At 41.8% G+C, this 19187-nt stretch overlaps 1 protein-coding gene across 1 annotated transcript in view; it reads left to right on the top strand.

Annotated features, from left to right (window-relative positions):
- The window catches only part of LOC108796669 (calcium-binding protein 39), a 32309-nt gene extending 16044 nt beyond the window's left edge, over nt 1-16265 (top strand). The window contains exons 3-9 of the mRNA XM_018568165.1: nt 5403-5567; nt 8156-8274; nt 9885-10053; nt 10722-10781; nt 11430-11495; nt 14076-14219; nt 15577-16265. Coding sequence (XP_018423667.1) covers nt 5403-5567; nt 8156-8274; nt 9885-10053; nt 10722-10781; nt 11430-11495; nt 14076-14219; nt 15577-15765 — 912 coding nt within the window. The 3' untranslated portion in view covers nt 15766-16265. The remainder of the gene's footprint in view (nt 1-5402; nt 5568-8155; nt 8275-9884; nt 10054-10721; nt 10782-11429; nt 11496-14075; nt 14220-15576) is intronic.
- The last annotated feature ends 2922 nt before the right edge of the window (nt 16266-19187 follow it).

Below are 19187 nucleotides of genomic sequence, written 5' to 3'. Positions count from 1 at the left end.
CAAAAGGCACTTGGAAACTGAAGGAAAGTCTGACAGGAAGACCCAAAGCCACAACAGAATCGGAAGACAGGTTTCTGAGCAGGTTTTTCAACAGCTTGCATGACGGGCCACTCGCAGGACAACCACTTCAAGCACAGCTTAACACTGATCGAAGTAAGTCTCAATTTCAACTGTGAAGAGAAGACTTTGAGCTGCAGGTTTGACAGGTTGAGTGGCCGTAAGAAAGCTATTGCTAAGATGGCAAAATAAGAAAAAAAGGCTTGCCTGGGCAATAAAGGACCGCCAGTGGACTACTGAACACTGGAAGAAGTTTTTATGGAACGATGAATCAAATTTGAGATCTTCCGTTCATTGCGCAGGGTTTTTGTATGCTGTCAGGTGAAAGAACAAGATGGTAGGCTTCAAATCATGGATTGCCAGCACAGACTGCAGACTTATACCCCATCGAGCTGGTTTGGGATGAACTGGACAGAAGGGTGAAAGCAAAGCAACCTACAAGTGCAACACATTTGTGGGAACTTCTGCAACAATTTTGGTAAAATGTTTCCGAACAATATTTGATTTCCGTTGTAGAAAGAATGCCACACGTGTGTTCAGCTGTTCTATCGACAAAAGGTGGCAAAAATTCAGATTACATATTCTTTAACAAAACGATTCCATGGTTTCTTTTGGATGCCCAATTGTTTATTTGTTCTGTGCTTTATTTTCAGAGGACATTGAGACATTAAACTGCGTAAATTTCAGTAAAAACTGGAAAAATGGGGGTGTTCTAAAACTTTTCACTGGTAGTGTATAATCCAATGTTTCATCTCGGAAAGCTTTACATACTACCAGCCTAACTGTAGTGCTTGCATGCTCATGAGCCTGCAATTACCTTTTGTACTGCTGCTTCAGGGCAGGGAAGCCACTAAAACCTGGAATCAGAGGGTCTATTTAGAAACTTCCTTGACAAAAGCAGAGGGTTGGCTCTCCCTCGCTCAACTCTTTGTTTTGACATTGAAGTTGCCCATTATTTGTACCAACCCATTGCATGAGATGGAACAGGACCAGCACTTGTTTGTGGCCAAAAATTGAAATTTTGATATCCGTGTAGCTTTTGTCACTGAGGCCATGCACAGTTGTAAGTGCAGGTATCAGAGTGTGCTCGCATTGCAGTCAGCTTTTTATGATGGGAGGAGGGTTGGCTTTAAAATAAACCTGCAATGAGGGAAATGTGGGGTCTGTCATTGTTGACCTCCTACTGCAAAGGCTGTCTCTGACTCCTGTATATTCTGAGACATGGACCAACAAGCATGCAGGTCAGGCAAATTCTAGTATGCAGTATCTCGGAGAATATGGAAACATGTATTCTAACTAGACAAACATAATTTTTAGATGAGGTCAGCAGTGGTAGCTACCACGTATCTCTAATAGCAAGTTTCATAGTGTAGTTAATCATTGATACATTTGGTGGAGGCATTTAGGTGAAGCATATAGTAAGTTGTTTACCTCCGCTTTCCAGCTGCTGCTGCAGTCAACTTTTTAAATGAAATGTTTCATCTTAACTACATCTTTCCATTGTATGTGCTGACAGGTTTCCCCATTCAAATCTATAGGGAGGTTTAGCAACACAATCTCTTGATAAAAGACTGAAGGTCAATGTTCTGTGGTACTTCCAACTAAGATTATTGCTACGGGGCATTGGACATGCCTCCCCTAACTTTCCCTCCCCCCGCCTTGGTAACTTGGATGGAGTTCTCCTGCTTTTGTGCCTATTCATGTGTGCATTTTATATATTGCTTTTTATGCTATTTTATTTCGCAGCTGCTTCTACCTCACCGCTCCCCTACACTCCAATCCAATTCTCTAACCCGTCCCACTTCTGGTTCAAACATCTCTCTTACCACGTATGCTTCTGATGACATGCATATTAGCAGCAGGAACAAGGACCCAAAGAAAGCAGCCTGGAAAAAAAGGAGCTCATTTGGAAAGCAGAAGATGGACAGAACTGCAGTTTTATCGGTTAATATGTGCCCTCTATCAGTGTTCTCTTTGTAGGATCTTCTGGTGGAGGACGTCTTTACTGTAATGGCGTTACTAACCTCTCCATGGGACAATCAACCAATGTCACATATGTGACATAGGATAAATGAAAGGATAGAACTTGGAATCTTGGTTCATTGTTTACTAATCCAGTTCACTAGTAGCAGTGCGTGCTTTTCCCACATCTCTATAGGAGTGCTGGTGTGTTAGTAATGGTTAAATAAAATACATTGATTTTTTTTTTTTTTTTTCTTTTTTACTTGTGTTAACAACAAATTTGGGAAATGTGCACTGTTATGTCAGAGAACTGGACTTGGGAAACACTGCCTCATGGGGGTGTATCTTCAAGTATTTATGTACCCCCCCTCTCCCCATTGTAACATGGTATGATGTGGCTAAAAACACAAAAATAATAGTAACAGGAACAGTAGCTGGCACATATTTTTGACTGGACAACAGTGTTAATGGCCATTGCCCATGTAGTTCTAAAGGCAGAGGCCCTCTGTTTGCTGTAACATGCAATGCATCGTTTAATATTCCAGGAAAGTGGCCTGACCTTTTGTTTTTATTGGCTAAAAGGAAAAAGCAGCAGCTTTACCTCCAGCTATACATCATATGATTCCCTTCATTACCTAATCTGCAGCAAAATATCAAGTTAGAGCCAATAGATTGGTTTGAGCTTTAATTTCCAAAAACTGCATAAAACAGATCACTGGGCTAATAAAGAATTAGTCACAACTCACCTCAAGGGTGGTAGGCAACCAATATATACTAGGAACACTAAGCAAAGTGGCTTAGTGGTTAACACTTCTGCCTTGCAGCATTGGGGTTCCTTGGTTCCAATTCTGGTCAGTACACTATGTGCAAGGAGTTTGCGTGTTCTCCCTGTGTTTGCGTGGGTTCCCTCCTACAGTCATGGCTGAAGGTTAATTGGCTCCTGTCTAAATCAGCCCTGTATGTATGTATGCATGCATGCGAGATAGAATTGTGCACTATGCAAAGTGCCGCATAAATTGTTGGCGATCTATAAATGCCTGTAATAAATAGAGGTGCACCGAAACTGAAAATGTAAAAAACTAAACCGAAATAAAACAGGCCAAAACCGAAAATGTTTTCCATTTTATCTTTTTCAGTTTTTTTTTCAAATTTATTTTTTTATAAACTTTTTAAATGTTTTATTAAATATTTTTTACTTTTCAGGGGCTTCGGGGAAATAGGGGTCTAAACAGACCCCTGATATTTTCCTTTTTAAAATAGAAAGATTGAGGACTCTGTGTCCTCAATCTCTTTTTAATGTATCCTCTGTTATAAATGAACATGGAGCCTCTATACTGAGTGTTCCTGTTCATTTATAACATGGGGATATAGTGTGTTTTGCTATACCCACAATCATGAATGAACAGAAAGTGATGTAGATCACTTGCCATGTATTAATAATTAAGCATATAGTAACCATACCATGTCCCCAATTATGTACAAACACTCAGTGATCGCTGAGCCAGCGGAGCTCAGCCTCCTGTGACAGCATTGAGAGCTGTCTCCGCCCACACAACGCTCTGCCAATCTCTCACAGGAGGCGGAGCGGTGTGGGAGGAGAGATACCGGCCGCTCACAGCGCTCTCCTCAGGCAGCGCTTGGCCGCCTGTAGCAATTTCTCTCCTCCACGCTGGGACACAGAGCAGCGCCCAGCGGGGAGGAGAGAAAGCAGGGATGCGCTGCTGTATGGGCCTGAAAATGGCACTTTCGGCATTATGCCAAAAGTGCCATTTGAGGCCGACATGTATCGTCGGCTGATATATCGGTGCATCCTTAGTAATAAATAAATAAAACGTAAATAAGACCATTGCAAATACTTAAACCAAATAACATTTCAAAGAAGACAATATTCTCACCAGTAGTGACTACCATTAAAAACCATCTCCCATACTGTCTGGAAGCACAATCGCAATAATCCAACTATACCAATAACCATTACCAATAAGTATAGCTATACACCCAGCAATTCTTATACAAGGAAGCCTTAGAAGGCTGTGGCCTGCGTGATCCACAATGGGATGAGAAGCATGTAGCTTGTCAATCAGGATTTGACCACACCTAGCCCTGTCCACTGCTTTCTGGACTTGGCCAGGATTATACAGGAACTATCGGGTAGAGCATCACTCATCCCCTAGTACCCATAATAGATTGCTCGGTGGTGGAATTCTCTGCGTTCTAGCACTTGGCACACTGCAGTGGCTCCCCTGATGTGCTTTGAGAAAACTGCATGCCGTGGGCTTCAGTTTGAGGACCGCTGCTTTAGATGTACTTTTAAATGGCCCGACCGGGGGATTTACTAGTGCTTAAAGGAGAACTATGGGGTCAGTGTTTTCCCCCATAGTTCTCCTTGGGTTAACGGGAGGACACAAACTAGCGCCCTCCCGTTACACTAAGCTCAGTATACCGCGAGCTACAGCTCGCGCTATACTGAGACGCCGCAGCCGGAGCGGATCCCGACTTAGATGACGGGATCTGCCCAGCTGCGTGAGTGACAGCTGGCTCTGCCTATCTAGAGGCAGAGCCAGCTGTACCTGCCCCCTCCCCTGTCCGTTCCACCAGTCAGCGCTGGCAGATCGGAGCGGGTAGAGGGGAATCCAGCCCCTCCCCCTGTCACGGCAGAGAGCCGTGACAGGATCGAGAGGTGAGGCAACCCGGTATGTGTTCTCTCACCTCCCGATCTACTGAGCCGACCTGTGACAGTATCATTGTCACAGGTCGGCTTAGAACTATGAGGTGAGTGGAAATCACTCATGTCATAGTTCTCCTTTTAAGAAAACTAAAGTAAGCCAAATACTTCATAAGGAGGGCAGGTTCTGGTGGTAAAGCTATGCAGTTTTTTTGTTTTGTTTCCTTTTCCTCCATATTGGCTTACTTTTAAGACTATGGTTATAAAAATATATTTTTAGGGAGTATTATTCTGATGTCCAGTCAAGCGTATCTGGTAAATCCAGCAGTCAAGTATCTTTAAGTGGATTGTGCACTATATAGGCTTATCAGCTGTTGAGTCTGTGTTTTTAGTCACTGTTTATATCTTCTCCTCCCACTAACCCTCTTCCTCCAAATTATGAAGATTTTAGTTTTAACAGGCTCTCCTATAACCTAACCTACTACAGGAGGTCACGATCCAGACGTCATCATGTTTAAGTGTGTCTGTCTGCATGGTTTGTCTACAGAAGGTATTTTAACTGAATCCTGTGGTGCTGGGGACTTGACCGCTCTTGAATACTGAACTTCTCAACATGTAACATGGACTGAGAAATGTAAAGTAACACAGTCCTCTTAATTATGACATCAGCACATTCTTGTATTTACCATATTTTTTCCCCCTCCTTGTAATTTTACAGGCAACTGAAGAAGTGTCAAAAAATCTTGTGGCTATGAAGGAGATCCTGTATGGCACAAATGAGAAGGAACCTCAGACTGAAGCCGTGGCCCAGCTAGCTCAGGAACTGTACAACAGCGGACTTCTGGGAACCCTGGTGGCTGACTTGCAGCTTATAGACTTTGAGGTGACAATACAGTGACTATGTTGATTCATTTTACAATTGACAATATAGCACGGTTGGTGGCCAGAGAGATCCATTTTAGGGTTACTATTTATGTCTTCAATAGTCCAACAGATCCGTGTTCTATGAGAAAAGTGTGCAGTTCCTTCACTTAGCACTTGCTGAATGTGAAAATAAGTTATAGTGACACCCTTCTCTGTGAATGAATTAAGGATTAGCTGAACTTAAAGTGGACCTTTAACCCCCTCCTCACTACAAATCACCTCAACATGCAGCTCTTTCTTTTACTTATAATTTACTGTTTTTCCACTTTCTGGTCCTCTTGGGCATTAGTGAAGTAATGTACCCATGCATTGCATCCTGGGAAGGTTAAACCAGCAGAGCATTGCTGGGAAATCTCATCTGTAATCTCATGAGTTCTCAGTGAAAGGCATTTTCCTCCCCCTGAGATGTACATGGTCACATGTCCTAGAGTTCCAGGAAGTAAAGGGATATATAGTAATCTGCCCTTGTTAAAAATGACCACTGTGAGGAGAATGGGGAGGGAAAGAAAAACCAGGTATGCAAAGAATAAAAAGCCGGCAATTATGTAGAAGTATCTGAATGTAGATTGTCATTACTAAACATTTCTAAATATGTATTTTTTGTTGTTTCAAAGACATGGCTAAAGTTCCTCCTTTTAAAGCATTTCTAAACCCAAAAAACTGTTGGATACTGCAGCTTACTGCAGTCCTGGTGGTTCTGCCAGCAACATACTTCCTGCCTTAGGATAACAACGGTCACTTACCCTACTTCATTAGAATAAAAGTCCAAGTATCCCATCACACTCCTGACCAACAACGGATGCCTCTGTCAAAAATGTACAAAATGATAAAGTCACCGGCACTCCAAGTATTCAAGTCAATAAGTTTATTGACCCAACTGAAAACGCCTCTAGCAACGTTTCGGGACCATGTGGCCCCCTTCCTCAGGCAAACCCTATGTTTTGCCTGAGGAAGGGGCCGCATGATCCCGAAACGTTGCTAGAGGCGTTTTCAGTTGGGTCAATAAACTGATTGACTTGAATACTTGGAGTGCCGGTAATTTTATGATTATCTACTTTATTAGAACAAATTAAACTGGAGAGGACTACAAGACTTTCTCCTTTCCAAAACTTGGGGGAGGGAGGTGTGGTCATGTAGTTCTCAGAATGAACTAAAAATAATGTGAGTGATAATAGTCCATACAGACACAGGGCACAGAGCGCAGGAAGCTCTCATGCCACCAGATTTCAGGCAAGACCAATAGGTATTTTTTGAACTGACCAAACAGATGTGACAAACACCTGTTGTATATTTAACAGAACAAAAGGGACCAAATATGAGGATTTCTTTGTTAGGGTTAAGATACCCGTTGTTGTGCTGTTTAACTGCATATAATATTTTTTTTTAAAAAGACATTAAATAAAGAAATAGCTATGTAGCTATTGCTAACTAAGGCTTGTATCCCCCTAGTGGGGAAAATAGATGAGCATGTGTCCAGACTCCAGACCAGAACACTGTATAGTGTGGCACAGCTATATTCAATTCTGCATACCTGGCTTTATATTAAGTTTTTATGCAGTCCTGGTTATATTATAAAGTTTTTATAATATAAAGCCAGGTATGCAGAATTGGATATAGCTGTGCCACACTATAGTGTTCTGGTCTGGACATGTGCTCATCTATTTTCCCCACTAGGGCCATACAAGCCTTAGTTAGGAATGGCATGATAAATATTAATTTCATGTTCTTCATAATATTTAGGAACTGACCTAAAATCATGATTTTGTATTGCTTTAGAAAAAATGTGACCTGTCCCTGTATCGGTAATTGGTATCGGCGAGTATTTTAAAAAAGTATCGGTACTCGGTCTTAAAGTGGTATCGGAACATCCCTACTTCTAGATAATTGCCGGCTTTATATTCTTTGCATACCTTATTTCTGGCACATGTGACTAGGGCACGTGACTACGTACATCCTCTCAGGGGAGGAAAATGCCTTTCCCTGAGATCTCGTGAGATTACAGATGAGGTTTCGCAGCAATGCTCTGCTAAGACAATCCCAGTGTGCATTGCTTTGCCAAACTGAAGTAATTTTGCCCTTTCATAGCAGGAAGTGAATGCTCTGCATGTGTAAGTATTTCATAATCACAGCATTTTACACCTGACATGTGCCTCGCACATAGAGGGATGCATTGGTAGAATTTGATTTTTGAGTGTCAAGGTACATTTTAATAGAAATGTCAGTGGTGACAAATGTTATGTTTCTATCCACAGAGATTCATTATAATTTAGATGAATTTCATGTCTGTCTCATTACTTTGCTCAATAATGTGTTCACAACCTTTCTCCATTACAATAGAGATATATCCTTGTATTGTCTGTATTATACTTTTTAAAGTACCTACTGGTGTACTTCAGTGCTGGTAAATTCAGATCCGTGACATTATGCTTGTGTGGGTGTAATAGGGAAAATGTTGCTTTCAGTGTAATATAATAACATCACTGTCATTTTTTCTGATTATCCCTGTGAGATGCAATCATTCAATACAGTTTTTTACATTCCTTCCAGGGCAAAAAGGATGTGGCTCAAATCTTCAACAACATTTTACGAAGACAAATTGGCACGCGAACCCCAACTGTGGAATATATATGCACCCAGCAGAATATTCTCTTTATGTTATTGAAAGGGTATGTACTGCATGTAGAATAGGAATTACAAAAAAATCATGATTTATTTTTCATCATAATTGGGTGATCAGCTCAAGTTTTAATACCTACAGATATTAGATCAGCGTTTCACAAAGTGTGGGTCTTGGTAACACCGGTGGTTTATTTCTTCATTGTGGGGGCAGGATATTGGGTAAGTCCCTGAATTGATGTACAGGAAGTAGTGTGGCAGAGTGTTAACTTCTGATAAAGGCTATTGATATAAGGCACTAGTGTGTCTGGTTCTATCTGCTCTAGTTCTGATTGAATGATGGATTTCAACCACTGAACATATGGTGTGAGATAGAAAGGTATCAGTAAACTGAAGGGAGGTTGTGGAAAGATGTGGATCACTGCCAGAACAGCCAATGCATTGCTGTAGTGACTGTAAGTGGTATTGGAACCCTGCATGGCCTACAATAATGGTTAAAGTGGTTTGAGTTTGCTGCTGTATTATTGTTCAGTTACACTAGCTACACAAATTCAAGATGTTTTACCATTTAACTTTAAAATAAAGCAATTTATAGAGCTTGTTGTGCTGCATTGCAGATGAGGAGTTAGATGTGTTAGATGGTCAAGGAGGAGGAAAGTCAACAGGGAGAACAGGCAGCAGGGAGAAGAACTGTTTTTACTAGAGAGATCAGACTGGAGCAAGCACGGGGGCAGAAGAAGCGCCGATATATTTCCGTTCATAAACTACAGTACACATTGTATGACCTGGTTAGGTACTGAATGTGCCGTCTACATTGCTCAACCTGCAGCTTAACAATGAAAAGGCTTCCTCCTATTGTGCCTTGTTGACCAGTGAGTAATGGTCTGTGGGCCATACATTGGACAAACCCCTGGCTCTTTGCTGTTTTTCTCTCATTAATAGATAAAGGACATTGGAGACTTTTCTAAATGCTTCAGTGATACAGCAATGGTGACTGTGGTAGATGTCTTCTGGCAGCTGTCATTAGATAAACAATAAGATAAATCTAGTATTCTTGTATTCCCTGTATTTATTAATTAGGCATTATTTGCGATTAGTGTTCTGTCTGTGCTGCTTGCCTTCTATAGTCATTTTTTTGAAGTCAGACTTAATAAATCTACATTGCTTCTTGATTGATGTGTATTCCAAATATTGCCATGCTGATTGGTAAAGGATCTGTGATTTAATTTTTTCCTGACTTAAAGCAAAATGTCACCAACACACCGGACAACGTGGTCAAGTGTTGATCCTTTTTTGCCGCATGTTGTCACATTGAAGCAACGTTTCAGGGCCGCACAGGGTCCCCTTCATCAGGCACAGATTATTTTCCTAAAGGCCTATGAGCACTTTTCCTAAGACGCCTCAGCCACAGTTGTCTCCCGGAGCCCTATAGACATATTTTGCTGGATCCTGGGGGGAGGGTCATCACGTCTATGGGCACTGGTAGACCCTTGGCCTTCACAGCTATTGGTGAGCTCAAAATCTGAAGGTGTGCGGCCATTTTAATATACAGTACTTTTTAATTTTTAGAAACAATGATCAACTACACTGAAAAGCTCTGAAAACCTTTTTGTATCTGTATACTTACTGGTTAGTAACTAGATGGTTTTTATTCCTGAAGGTATGAGTCTCCTGAAATTGCTTTGAACTGTGGGATCATGCTGCGGGAATGTATTAGGCACGAACCACTTGCCAAAATCATTTTGGGCTCCGAGCAGTTTTATGACTTTTTCCGATATGTGGAGATGTCGACGTTTGATATCGCTTCAGATGCCTTTGCAACATTTAAGGTAAGCTTCTGTTTGGAGTCCAAGGGACAAGGATACCTGATATCACACACCCCCTTTCACCACACAGTATCCCCTTTTTGTTAGGTATTACATTGATTACAGAGTACACGAACATTGATGCCTGCCTTAAGTGTATACATTAAAGTAACACTCTACCTAGCAAAAAACAAATGTGTTGCGTTTAACCCACCACAAGATTTGTAAACCTCAAATGTGAATTCATAGTTCATGTCTAAGCAATATCATATTCTTGGTTAAGCAATGCTATAGGACCCCTCACCCCTATCTAGTTCTGTTCTTGGCTACATAACCAAAATATTTGACTATTCGAAAAAGAGTAACACTTTGCATGGGGGGAGGCCCAAGCCAGATATTCATAAGGTTCGGTGAATAATTGATCCATCATGCAAAGCCCGAAACACTAAATGAAGAGTGCAAGCCAATTGTACTTAAGTCTGTATGCATCAGCCTACAATCAGCAGTGAGTTTGTGTACAATAAGCTTACTCACTATGTGGTTCTGTGAACCATAAAAACAGCATCATTGGAGTTCCTTTTAGAGCTGTATTATTTAAAGTTCCTTGTTGAAAGGTCTAGTAGGCTGCAGTTGTATTATGGGTAGTTCTGGTATCTTCTATTTAGTATGAATTGCTTTTGTTTTTTTATCAGGACCTATTGACTAGACATAAGCTCCTGAGTGCTGAGTTCCTTGAGAATCATTACGACAAGGTAAGCTGTAAATACAATAATCCAAAATGTTTTAACATAAATTGCAAGGCTATAGTCCGGTCATGCTGACTGGTGAAATTTTTGACTGACTGGTGAGACACCGTCAAATTTTTCAAGCCCTGTATGTGTATATATATATATATATACACAGCACCAATACAGTGACCTGTCTGAAGTGTTATCAGTGATTAATGGCCCTAAAATTATTGGTCACACTCCGACGTTCGCGTCGATATGTAACGTGTGGCATAATATTTGTTTTCGCACATAGGCGCACCTGACCTGTATTCACGTTTTATAAGTGCAGGGGTCTTTTTTTGGTGTTTTATTTTTTTTAAATATGAGACTTTTTCATTTTTTCACTTAAACTTTATTGCTATCACAGACCCGCACTGTGCATGGTCATACAAGCGATCGGCCGGCTGTTCACATACTTGGCAAGGGGTTAAATAGCAGCCCTTAGCTGTCAGTGTAAACCTGCTCCTGAGCATTTATAAACCATTCCATTTTAATGCATCTGTTACAATCATAGTCCATTGATGCTTTCTCATATAACACTCCCGTTTTTGTACAATACCGTTTCTGCTTCATGTACAGTGCCGTTCTACTTTCTTTGTGGTTTCAAACTTTGTGAATGCTTTTTTTCAGTTCTTCAGTGAATATGAAAAGTTGTTGCACTCTGAAAACTATGTGACAAAGAGACAGTCTTTGAAGGTATGTGTAGAGCATTTTCAAGTGTGCAAAAGTGTACCTTTTGGGAAAGATTAGGGATATAACAAACAATGCTAAAGAGATGTGTTAGCGGGCAGTTTATGTAGGAAAGGAGTGTTGTTGGTATGACCCCAGGAGTATGTGTAGGAGAACAGTGCGGAGGGTATGACAGAGGGCAGTATGTGCAGGTAAGAAGTATGGCGGGTATGACAGCAGGCAGTATGTACAGAAGAGGATTGCAGATTGTGTAATGGGAAGCTATATGAGCAGGAAAGGACTGCAGAGGGTATGCTGGGGGCAATATGTGCAGATGGAGAGTATGCAGTGTATGGCAGCAGGTAGTATATGCAGGAAAGCATTGAATGTTATTATGGTGTGAATTCTGTGCAGGAGAAGAGTGCAGAGAATATTACAGGGGGAAAATATTTGGCCGTGGTCAAGTATATGTAGGAGAAGGCTGTAGAGGGTATGACATAGGGCAATATATGCGGTATAGGAGTGCAGAGGGTATGACAGCAGATATTCTATACGCAAACTATGTGGAGGGTATGACAAGGCATTATGTGCAAAATAGTGTGGAGGGTATGACAGCTGGAAGAACAGTTAATCTTTTCACTCACATGGTTACTGTTCTTTTCATAATGAGTAACAAAATCACTTTAAAATATAGTCATAGTCATACAGGTGAGTAACGGGCTGAGAAATGTGCCCTATGATGCATTTGGCACAAAATTGAGTAATTATAGAGCAGCAGCATGGGAGCCGAGCGCTTCACTTGGAAGGTTTATACAGAGGAGCAATAAACCTTAATCAGTGTCCAGGAAATTAGCCCGTTTAAATTTAAGACTAATATTCTGGGACAGTGGAGGTGGTGGGGATTGTATCAGCAGCAACATAGACTGTGAACGAGGTGGGAAAGGTACTGAAACGGGAACAGGAGGAGATTTCCTGTCCGTGGAATTTGACACAAGGAAGGTTGAAAAGGAGACCAACATTTAATTAGGTTACTAGTAAGTACTGTGTCATAGAGTTCAGGAAGAGTGGAGGTAGTACTGGGGACGTTGGAGACAGGGCAGGGCTTTGTTGCCAGGGAAAGTTTAAATTGCAAATGGGAAGGGTATCTGTGATTCCCACTGGTCAGTGGAGAAGATACTAATATTTGGCATGGTACACTGAATATATATTAGGGCTTATCCCACATGCACTGGTTGCTGAGGGGTTAAAACACACGCACTAGGCATAAAGGGGTTATTACACATGCACTGGACATTAAGTGCTGAGGGGTTAACCTGCATTAGCTGGGTACTGAGAGATTAACATACCTGCCTGAGGACTGGGAGTTGAGGGGTTACCACGGTACATATTTGCAGAGGAATGGGCACCTAAGCAGTGACTTGGTGCTAAGGGTTTAACCAGTTGACATCCGCGGTGTTAAACCTTCGTTAACGGCTGAAGTAACAAGCGGGCCTTTCCTGCCCGTGCGCGCGCGCTAGGGGGCGCGCGCGAGCAGGAAAGAAATGCCGTCTGACGACGGCAACCCGCAGATAGGAGTCAGCCGTCCGTCCGTTTTTTCTTAACGGGCGGATGGCAAGAGGTTAATCAATGTTTCTATCCAGACAGTTTTGTCTACATAAGGGGCATATCATTGCTGGTAGTGGAAAATTCTTCCTTAAAGGAGAACTATGAGGTGAGTGAAAATCACTCACCCTCATAGTTCGAGCCGACGTGTGACAATGAAACTCACACGTCGCCTCAATAGATCGGGAACTGAGCAAACACATAACGTCGCTCGCTTACTTCTCGTTCATTTCCCTGCAGAGAGCCGTGACTGTCAGCCAACGCTCGCTGCAGGGTATCTCCCCCCTCCCCGCTCCGATCCTCTAGCGCTGACTGGGTGGATCTCGACAGTAATGTCCCAGCTGCGGCGGTCTCAGTATACCGTGAGCTGTAACTCGCGATATACTGAGCTTTGGGTCATGGGAGGACGCTAGTTTATGTCCTCCCGTGACCCTTAAGAGAACTATGGGGAAAAACACTTACCCCATAGTTCTCTTTTAAGGAGGACAGAGACAGTAATTAAAGGAGAACTATGAGGAGTGCTTTTCACTCACCTCATAGTTCTAGCCGACCTGTGACAATGAGACTGTCACAGGTCAGCTCAGTAGACCAGCTACAGCTCGTGGTATACTGAGCCTAGGGTGACGGGAGGACGCTAGTTTGTGTCCTCCCGTTACCCTAAGGAGAACTATGCGGAAAAGCCCTAACCCCATAGTTCTCCTTTAAAACATAAAATATGCTTTTTCCCAGTTAATCAAAAGTTTGGTTTGGAGTTACACTATAATCCATACTAATGGAATCATAGTGCTTTGTGAACACTCTTGTTCTCAAATGATGCCTATAGAGGCATGTGGTTTTCATTCAAAGTGACCTCCTGAGTATCTTTTTTGTTTTCAGTGGTGTTCAGTGCTTTTGTATTCTCTCTCATACCACAATCTTCTCACTTACCTCTCATTTGATCTTCCACCTTTCTTTCCTTTCCACCTTTTCCCATTACATTACTCGTGTTTTTTTGTTTGTTTGCAGCTCCTTGGTGAACTTCTGCTGGACCGACACAACTTCACAATCATGACAAAGTATATCAGTAAACCTGAAAACCTTAAGCTTATGATGAACCTGCTGCGTGACAAAAGCCGCAACATTCAGTTTGAAGCTTTCCATGTGTTTAAGGTGATTACATTATTACTGGTACACTTGTAATTTGTGTTCAGCTACTCCCTACTACACTGCATAATTATATAGGCAATGCCCCGTGTTCATCTGCAGCCTGCGCTTTAAACAAAGATTCAGCATTCTCACGCTGTCTAATGAGCAGGAAGGTGACCGAGGAAGCTGTAAAGCACAGCCAGGATATAATGATCTTTCCTGGCTAGGCACTATGTTCTCTAAGATTATTTAATAATTGTAAATCCTATTATTTATTATCTTTGGATAATCTGTGCAGCTAAACCAAAAATCTGTGTCTATTGTATGCAGATAAAAAAAAAAAAGAGAACCCGTTGGTAGAGAAATATAGAGGCGATCATTGCTGACTTTATGAAACTGCTAGGTGCCTGGGTGACATGCTAACCCACTTGTTTCAGTACTTTCTGAGAAATGGACCTAAAAGGAGTATGCAAATCAGAAAAGTGAGGGAACCATAAGAGGTCTTAATATCCAATAAGAGGGGTGTGGTTGAAGTATAGGTATTCTTCACTTAACGACCGAGTTCCGTTCCTACGACCAGGTCGTTAAACAAATTGGTCGTTAAGTGAGGAACTCTATACAGTACTGTACTGTATAGTGTTGCAGATGTACAGTACCGAACAGTGTACTGTACATCGGGCAATGAAAATACTTACCGGGTCCCGCAGTGAAGATCACTTCCGCCGGCGACACGTCGTGCTGACACGCAAGGTCGGAGGTCGATCGGCGGCCCTTCATAAGTGCGAGTGGTCGCAAAGCAGGTAAGTCGGTAACCGAGGAATGTCTGTATTCTGATAGTAATATTGATCAGCAATAGCACAGTCCAGCTAGGACCACTCAGGATTGCGATTACAACTTACATTGAAATAAATACAGTCAGTCTATAGAAATCATGGCATATTTGTGCCTACTCACAATGGAACAAAATTTGGAATAGCAATAAAAAAAGAAATATACATAAAACAGTTAAAACATGAATGTGTCCCATGGATACGTGGCATCTGCATGTCTTTCATTCTCTTATACAATTTACTTTCTGAAGGGATAGTGACGAGGGGTGGGTGATGAGACCAGAGTGCTGTATAGCTCGGGATGCATCGCTGCCTCCTTTCAATGTCTGGACGCTCCACGTTCTGTGAGGGAGGCTATGTGCTGCAAGATAAGATTTTTCTACATTGAGGTCGCCCTCTACATGTAACACCCAGCGTTTAATAATCACAGTGTGTTGTGTGGAAATTAATAATCTGCCCGAATTGTGGCTTTAATACATTTTCACTTTTTATTTTAGTTTATGTAAGCATAATTTCTCTTTTAATTGGCTTCACTGTACCCATATCCACAGGTATTTGTAGCCAACCCGAACAAAACGCAGCCTGTCCTGGATATTCTCCTCAAGAACCAGAGCAAGCTTATTGAATTCCTCAGCAAGTTTCAGAATGACCGCACTGAAGACGAGCAATTTAACGACGAGAAAACCTACCTAGTGAAACAGATCCGGGATCTGAAAAGACCCACACAGCAAGAACCCTGAAGTGGGAAGGGGCGGGGAGGAGGGAGGAGCCCAAACCCAGAGCTTGCTGCGAGAGTATTCAGCATCCCGTGGACTTTGCGAGCAACGTCCTTACTTCTACCCCGAACAGTTTCACCTTATTCCATTGCATTTGAAGTTTTAGTCCAAGTGTAACCCCTTTCCTGAAGGAAGAACCCAGGTGCTGCACTTATCCTGCTGCAGCTCAGTGGTTAAGATGAATGCATAACTACCTTTTTATGTTCTTTCTTTCCCTCCCTTGCACATTTATAGAGCAGGATGGATTTTCTTTACCCCTAATTCTCCATGTTGCATCAGCACGGGACTGAGACTTGCTCATTATCACAGTATCTGGGCAGAAAAAAAAGTGCATCAAAACAAAGGAGGCTGTAGAATCTCAAGCGAGTGTAGAGCTAATAGTCTGGGTTTTGGATAAGATGGTATACGTGTACTTAATATTTTTCTCTTATTATTCCTTTTTTTTTTTTTTTAATGCAATGCATGGCATGCTTGCAGAGAAAATGAAAAAATAACCCACAAAATTCTGGTTTCCATCAGCATATTTGCACATAAACTTGTTGGAGAGATCGAGCACACAATCTAATCTGTGCATAGGTGGTACCTTAGTTTTAAAACAACAATATGCCTTGATTTCAAACAGAAACAACCAATAAAATGCAACAGTGCAGTGCTTTTATGTCTAATGCCGTGGAGGGGCACTGACCACTCCATGTTGGGGGAGGGGAGGGGTGTGAATAGGAATGGATCGATACAGCATTCATTGTGTATTTTAAAAGTGTGGAGTGGAGGAGCATAATGCAGAGGGATTTATGTAAAGATGAGTGTAATATTCATATATATGCCTTTCAACTGCTTTCTTGCTTTCCTTGGCAGTGTGTTTTGCTGTTCTAGCAAGTGCGTAAGAGGAGGTTAGGAAAACAAGCAGCATCTTATGTCATAGGTATGGAACATTCTACTGGCTCATTGGCATCATTTTGTAAACCACTGATGAATGAAGCAAAAGTGTAATATATACAGAACAGTCAGTTCAACTAGTTTGCTTTGGTCCTTGTGTGATGAGTAGCCATGAAAACATCACTTTGGGGTGCTTTACAAATGTTAAGCTTGATGCAGAGCCTTGCGCAGCCAATATTTCACCTTTGTACATGACATGTTGCTTTAACCACTCATTACTGAAGGGAGGTTGCAGAAAGCTTGGCCTCATAGTGTATTCTTAATGTTAAGGAGAAGCGTGGCAGTGAGGCCATATGTGATTTATTGCTTCACCCTGTAAAACCAAATTCAGCATGATAAACATTTTTCTCATTGTCATATACAATTGCTTTGGCAAACGCATTGCATTTCTCAGACCCACCAAGTACATGTTGCAGGTTGGTGTGCATCTTCAGCCAACCATAATGACTACTTATCTGTGCCAACTGTGTGGGTGGATGACATGCGGGTTGTGCCATAGATTCTCTGGCTGGAGGAGAAGTCACCTGGGATTGAGCAATTAATTGTGGCAGTATGCATGATGGCGTGGTACACTATGTATGACTGCAGTTATTAATGAGAGCATGCAAGTGGAGAATGTAGCAGGGTATCCTTGTTTAATAAACTTTGCAATGTTTGCTATTCTAAAAAGTGTATTTACCTGGAACAAAAGAACACATCTGGATAAAAACCACTGATTTTGGCTTCAAACGGATGGGCTAAAGGGAAGGCATCTAAGATGACATCAATGCTTTCCCTGCATCTTTATTTACTGTGTGAGGAGGTTTCGGCCTGGTGCATGCAGCATAAGTAGTAGTGCATGTGGTTTGTTTCCCATTAGGCAACCACCCTCACAGAGATTCTGTAGATGCGCCCTGGAAAATGCTACAACCAAAGCCTCGGGTGAAGGGGTAAACACTGCGCTTCATGCAGATTTGCTTTGGGTTTCTTTGGATTCTCTGTGTACATACGTTTTTTGGCCTCTTATTCGTAAAGAAAAAAATAAACTGTACAGCAAAGGAGTGTACGGATGTTTCTTTTTGCTTGCAGTGTAACAAGGGTTCAGGACTTCAAGTGTGTTTCAAAGGAGAGCTATTATGTTAGCATCCAGTGTGAACCAGTGAAATTTATAGATATTCAACAGCAACCATTGTGTTTTGTGGAACCATTTTAATTTTATTGACCTATGTCTGATTCAAGAAAGTATTAGACCCTACCTCACAGTTTGTAGATTGATGTTCCTCAGCATGATGTCCTACGCTTAGAATGCTATTTTAATGACTTTCCTTTTGTGATGCAACACTTTGTATAGCTGCTAGTGCCAAATTCCACTATCACTGACAATGTTGGCCCCCCACTAACGATTGGGAACCAATCAGTGTGGTTCCTTATCATATAACCACTCTGTCAGCAATAACATTAAGCATATTCAACAGGAAATGTTCATTCAGAAATAATTGTTTCAGCTTCCATAGGACACTGCTAGTTATTAATTATATTTTTTTTATAATTATCAAAATAAAGACAAAACGAATACACACACCTACACACCTTTTTATACACTTGTAAGCCTGCAATAAAAAAAAAGTGTACTAAAGGAAATCCTTATTTGCACGGCACAGACTGAAAATCTGATACCAATTGGTTATGCCACCTTCAGGTGCTTGGACACTGGCAAATGCAAAGTTGTTACAACAGCCCTGTATTACCACTCCCATCCTGCCGTAGGATTTTGCTAGTGTCCTTAAGGCCCTGTTCACACCTTTTACGTTTTGTTGCGCGTTCAAAGCTCTATGAACGCTCTACAAAACGTACAAACATGAGAATCAAATTGTTTTCTATGGGTATGGTTCACACCTTTCCGTATTTCCGCCCGTCTAAAACGGCCTACGCTCAAACAATTACATGTACTTCTTTGGGCCGTTTTTGTTGGGCGTTTCCATTGGGATACAGCCAAGTATTTTTTTTACTGCGCGACAGACGGGCATATTCAATATGCCTAGGTGTGAACCCAGCCTAGGTGAATGGATGTCTTCTCATCTCTGAGAGGCAACATTTTTTTCTTAGTCACACAGTGCAGTTCACAATCACATTCAAAGACTCTGTAATATTCAGGTATCATCAAGAGAACACTGGCCAGATTGTGAGGATCGTCACATCGGCCCCCCACTCCCTGAATTCTTTTTTGCTAATGTCCTTAGGTTATGGTCTACTGAGGGAGATGTATGAAATTTAAATACCTTATTTCCCACGATTCTTCTGCTAATTTCTCTCTAGCTACGTCCAGCTACAGCAGTAACTTTGCAGCTTCCTGCTTGTGTGTCCCACAGCAATAGTTCCGGGGCCGTACCCAGACTCTGCCAGGATGGGAGATGTGCGGCCTGTGATATTGCTTCAGGCACTGGTTCTTGTGTTAGCCACTCACATTGGCA

This window comes from Nanorana parkeri, unplaced genomic scaffold, assembly GCF_000935625.1.
Source record: "Nanorana parkeri isolate BGI_ZX_2015 unplaced genomic scaffold, ASM93562v1 scaffold1147, whole genome shotgun sequence".
NCBI classification, from domain to species: Eukaryota; Metazoa; Chordata; class Amphibia; order Anura; family Dicroglossidae; genus Nanorana; species Nanorana parkeri.
Note: the sequence above shows the minus strand (reverse complement) of the source record. Positions and strands in the feature narration are given on the sequence as shown.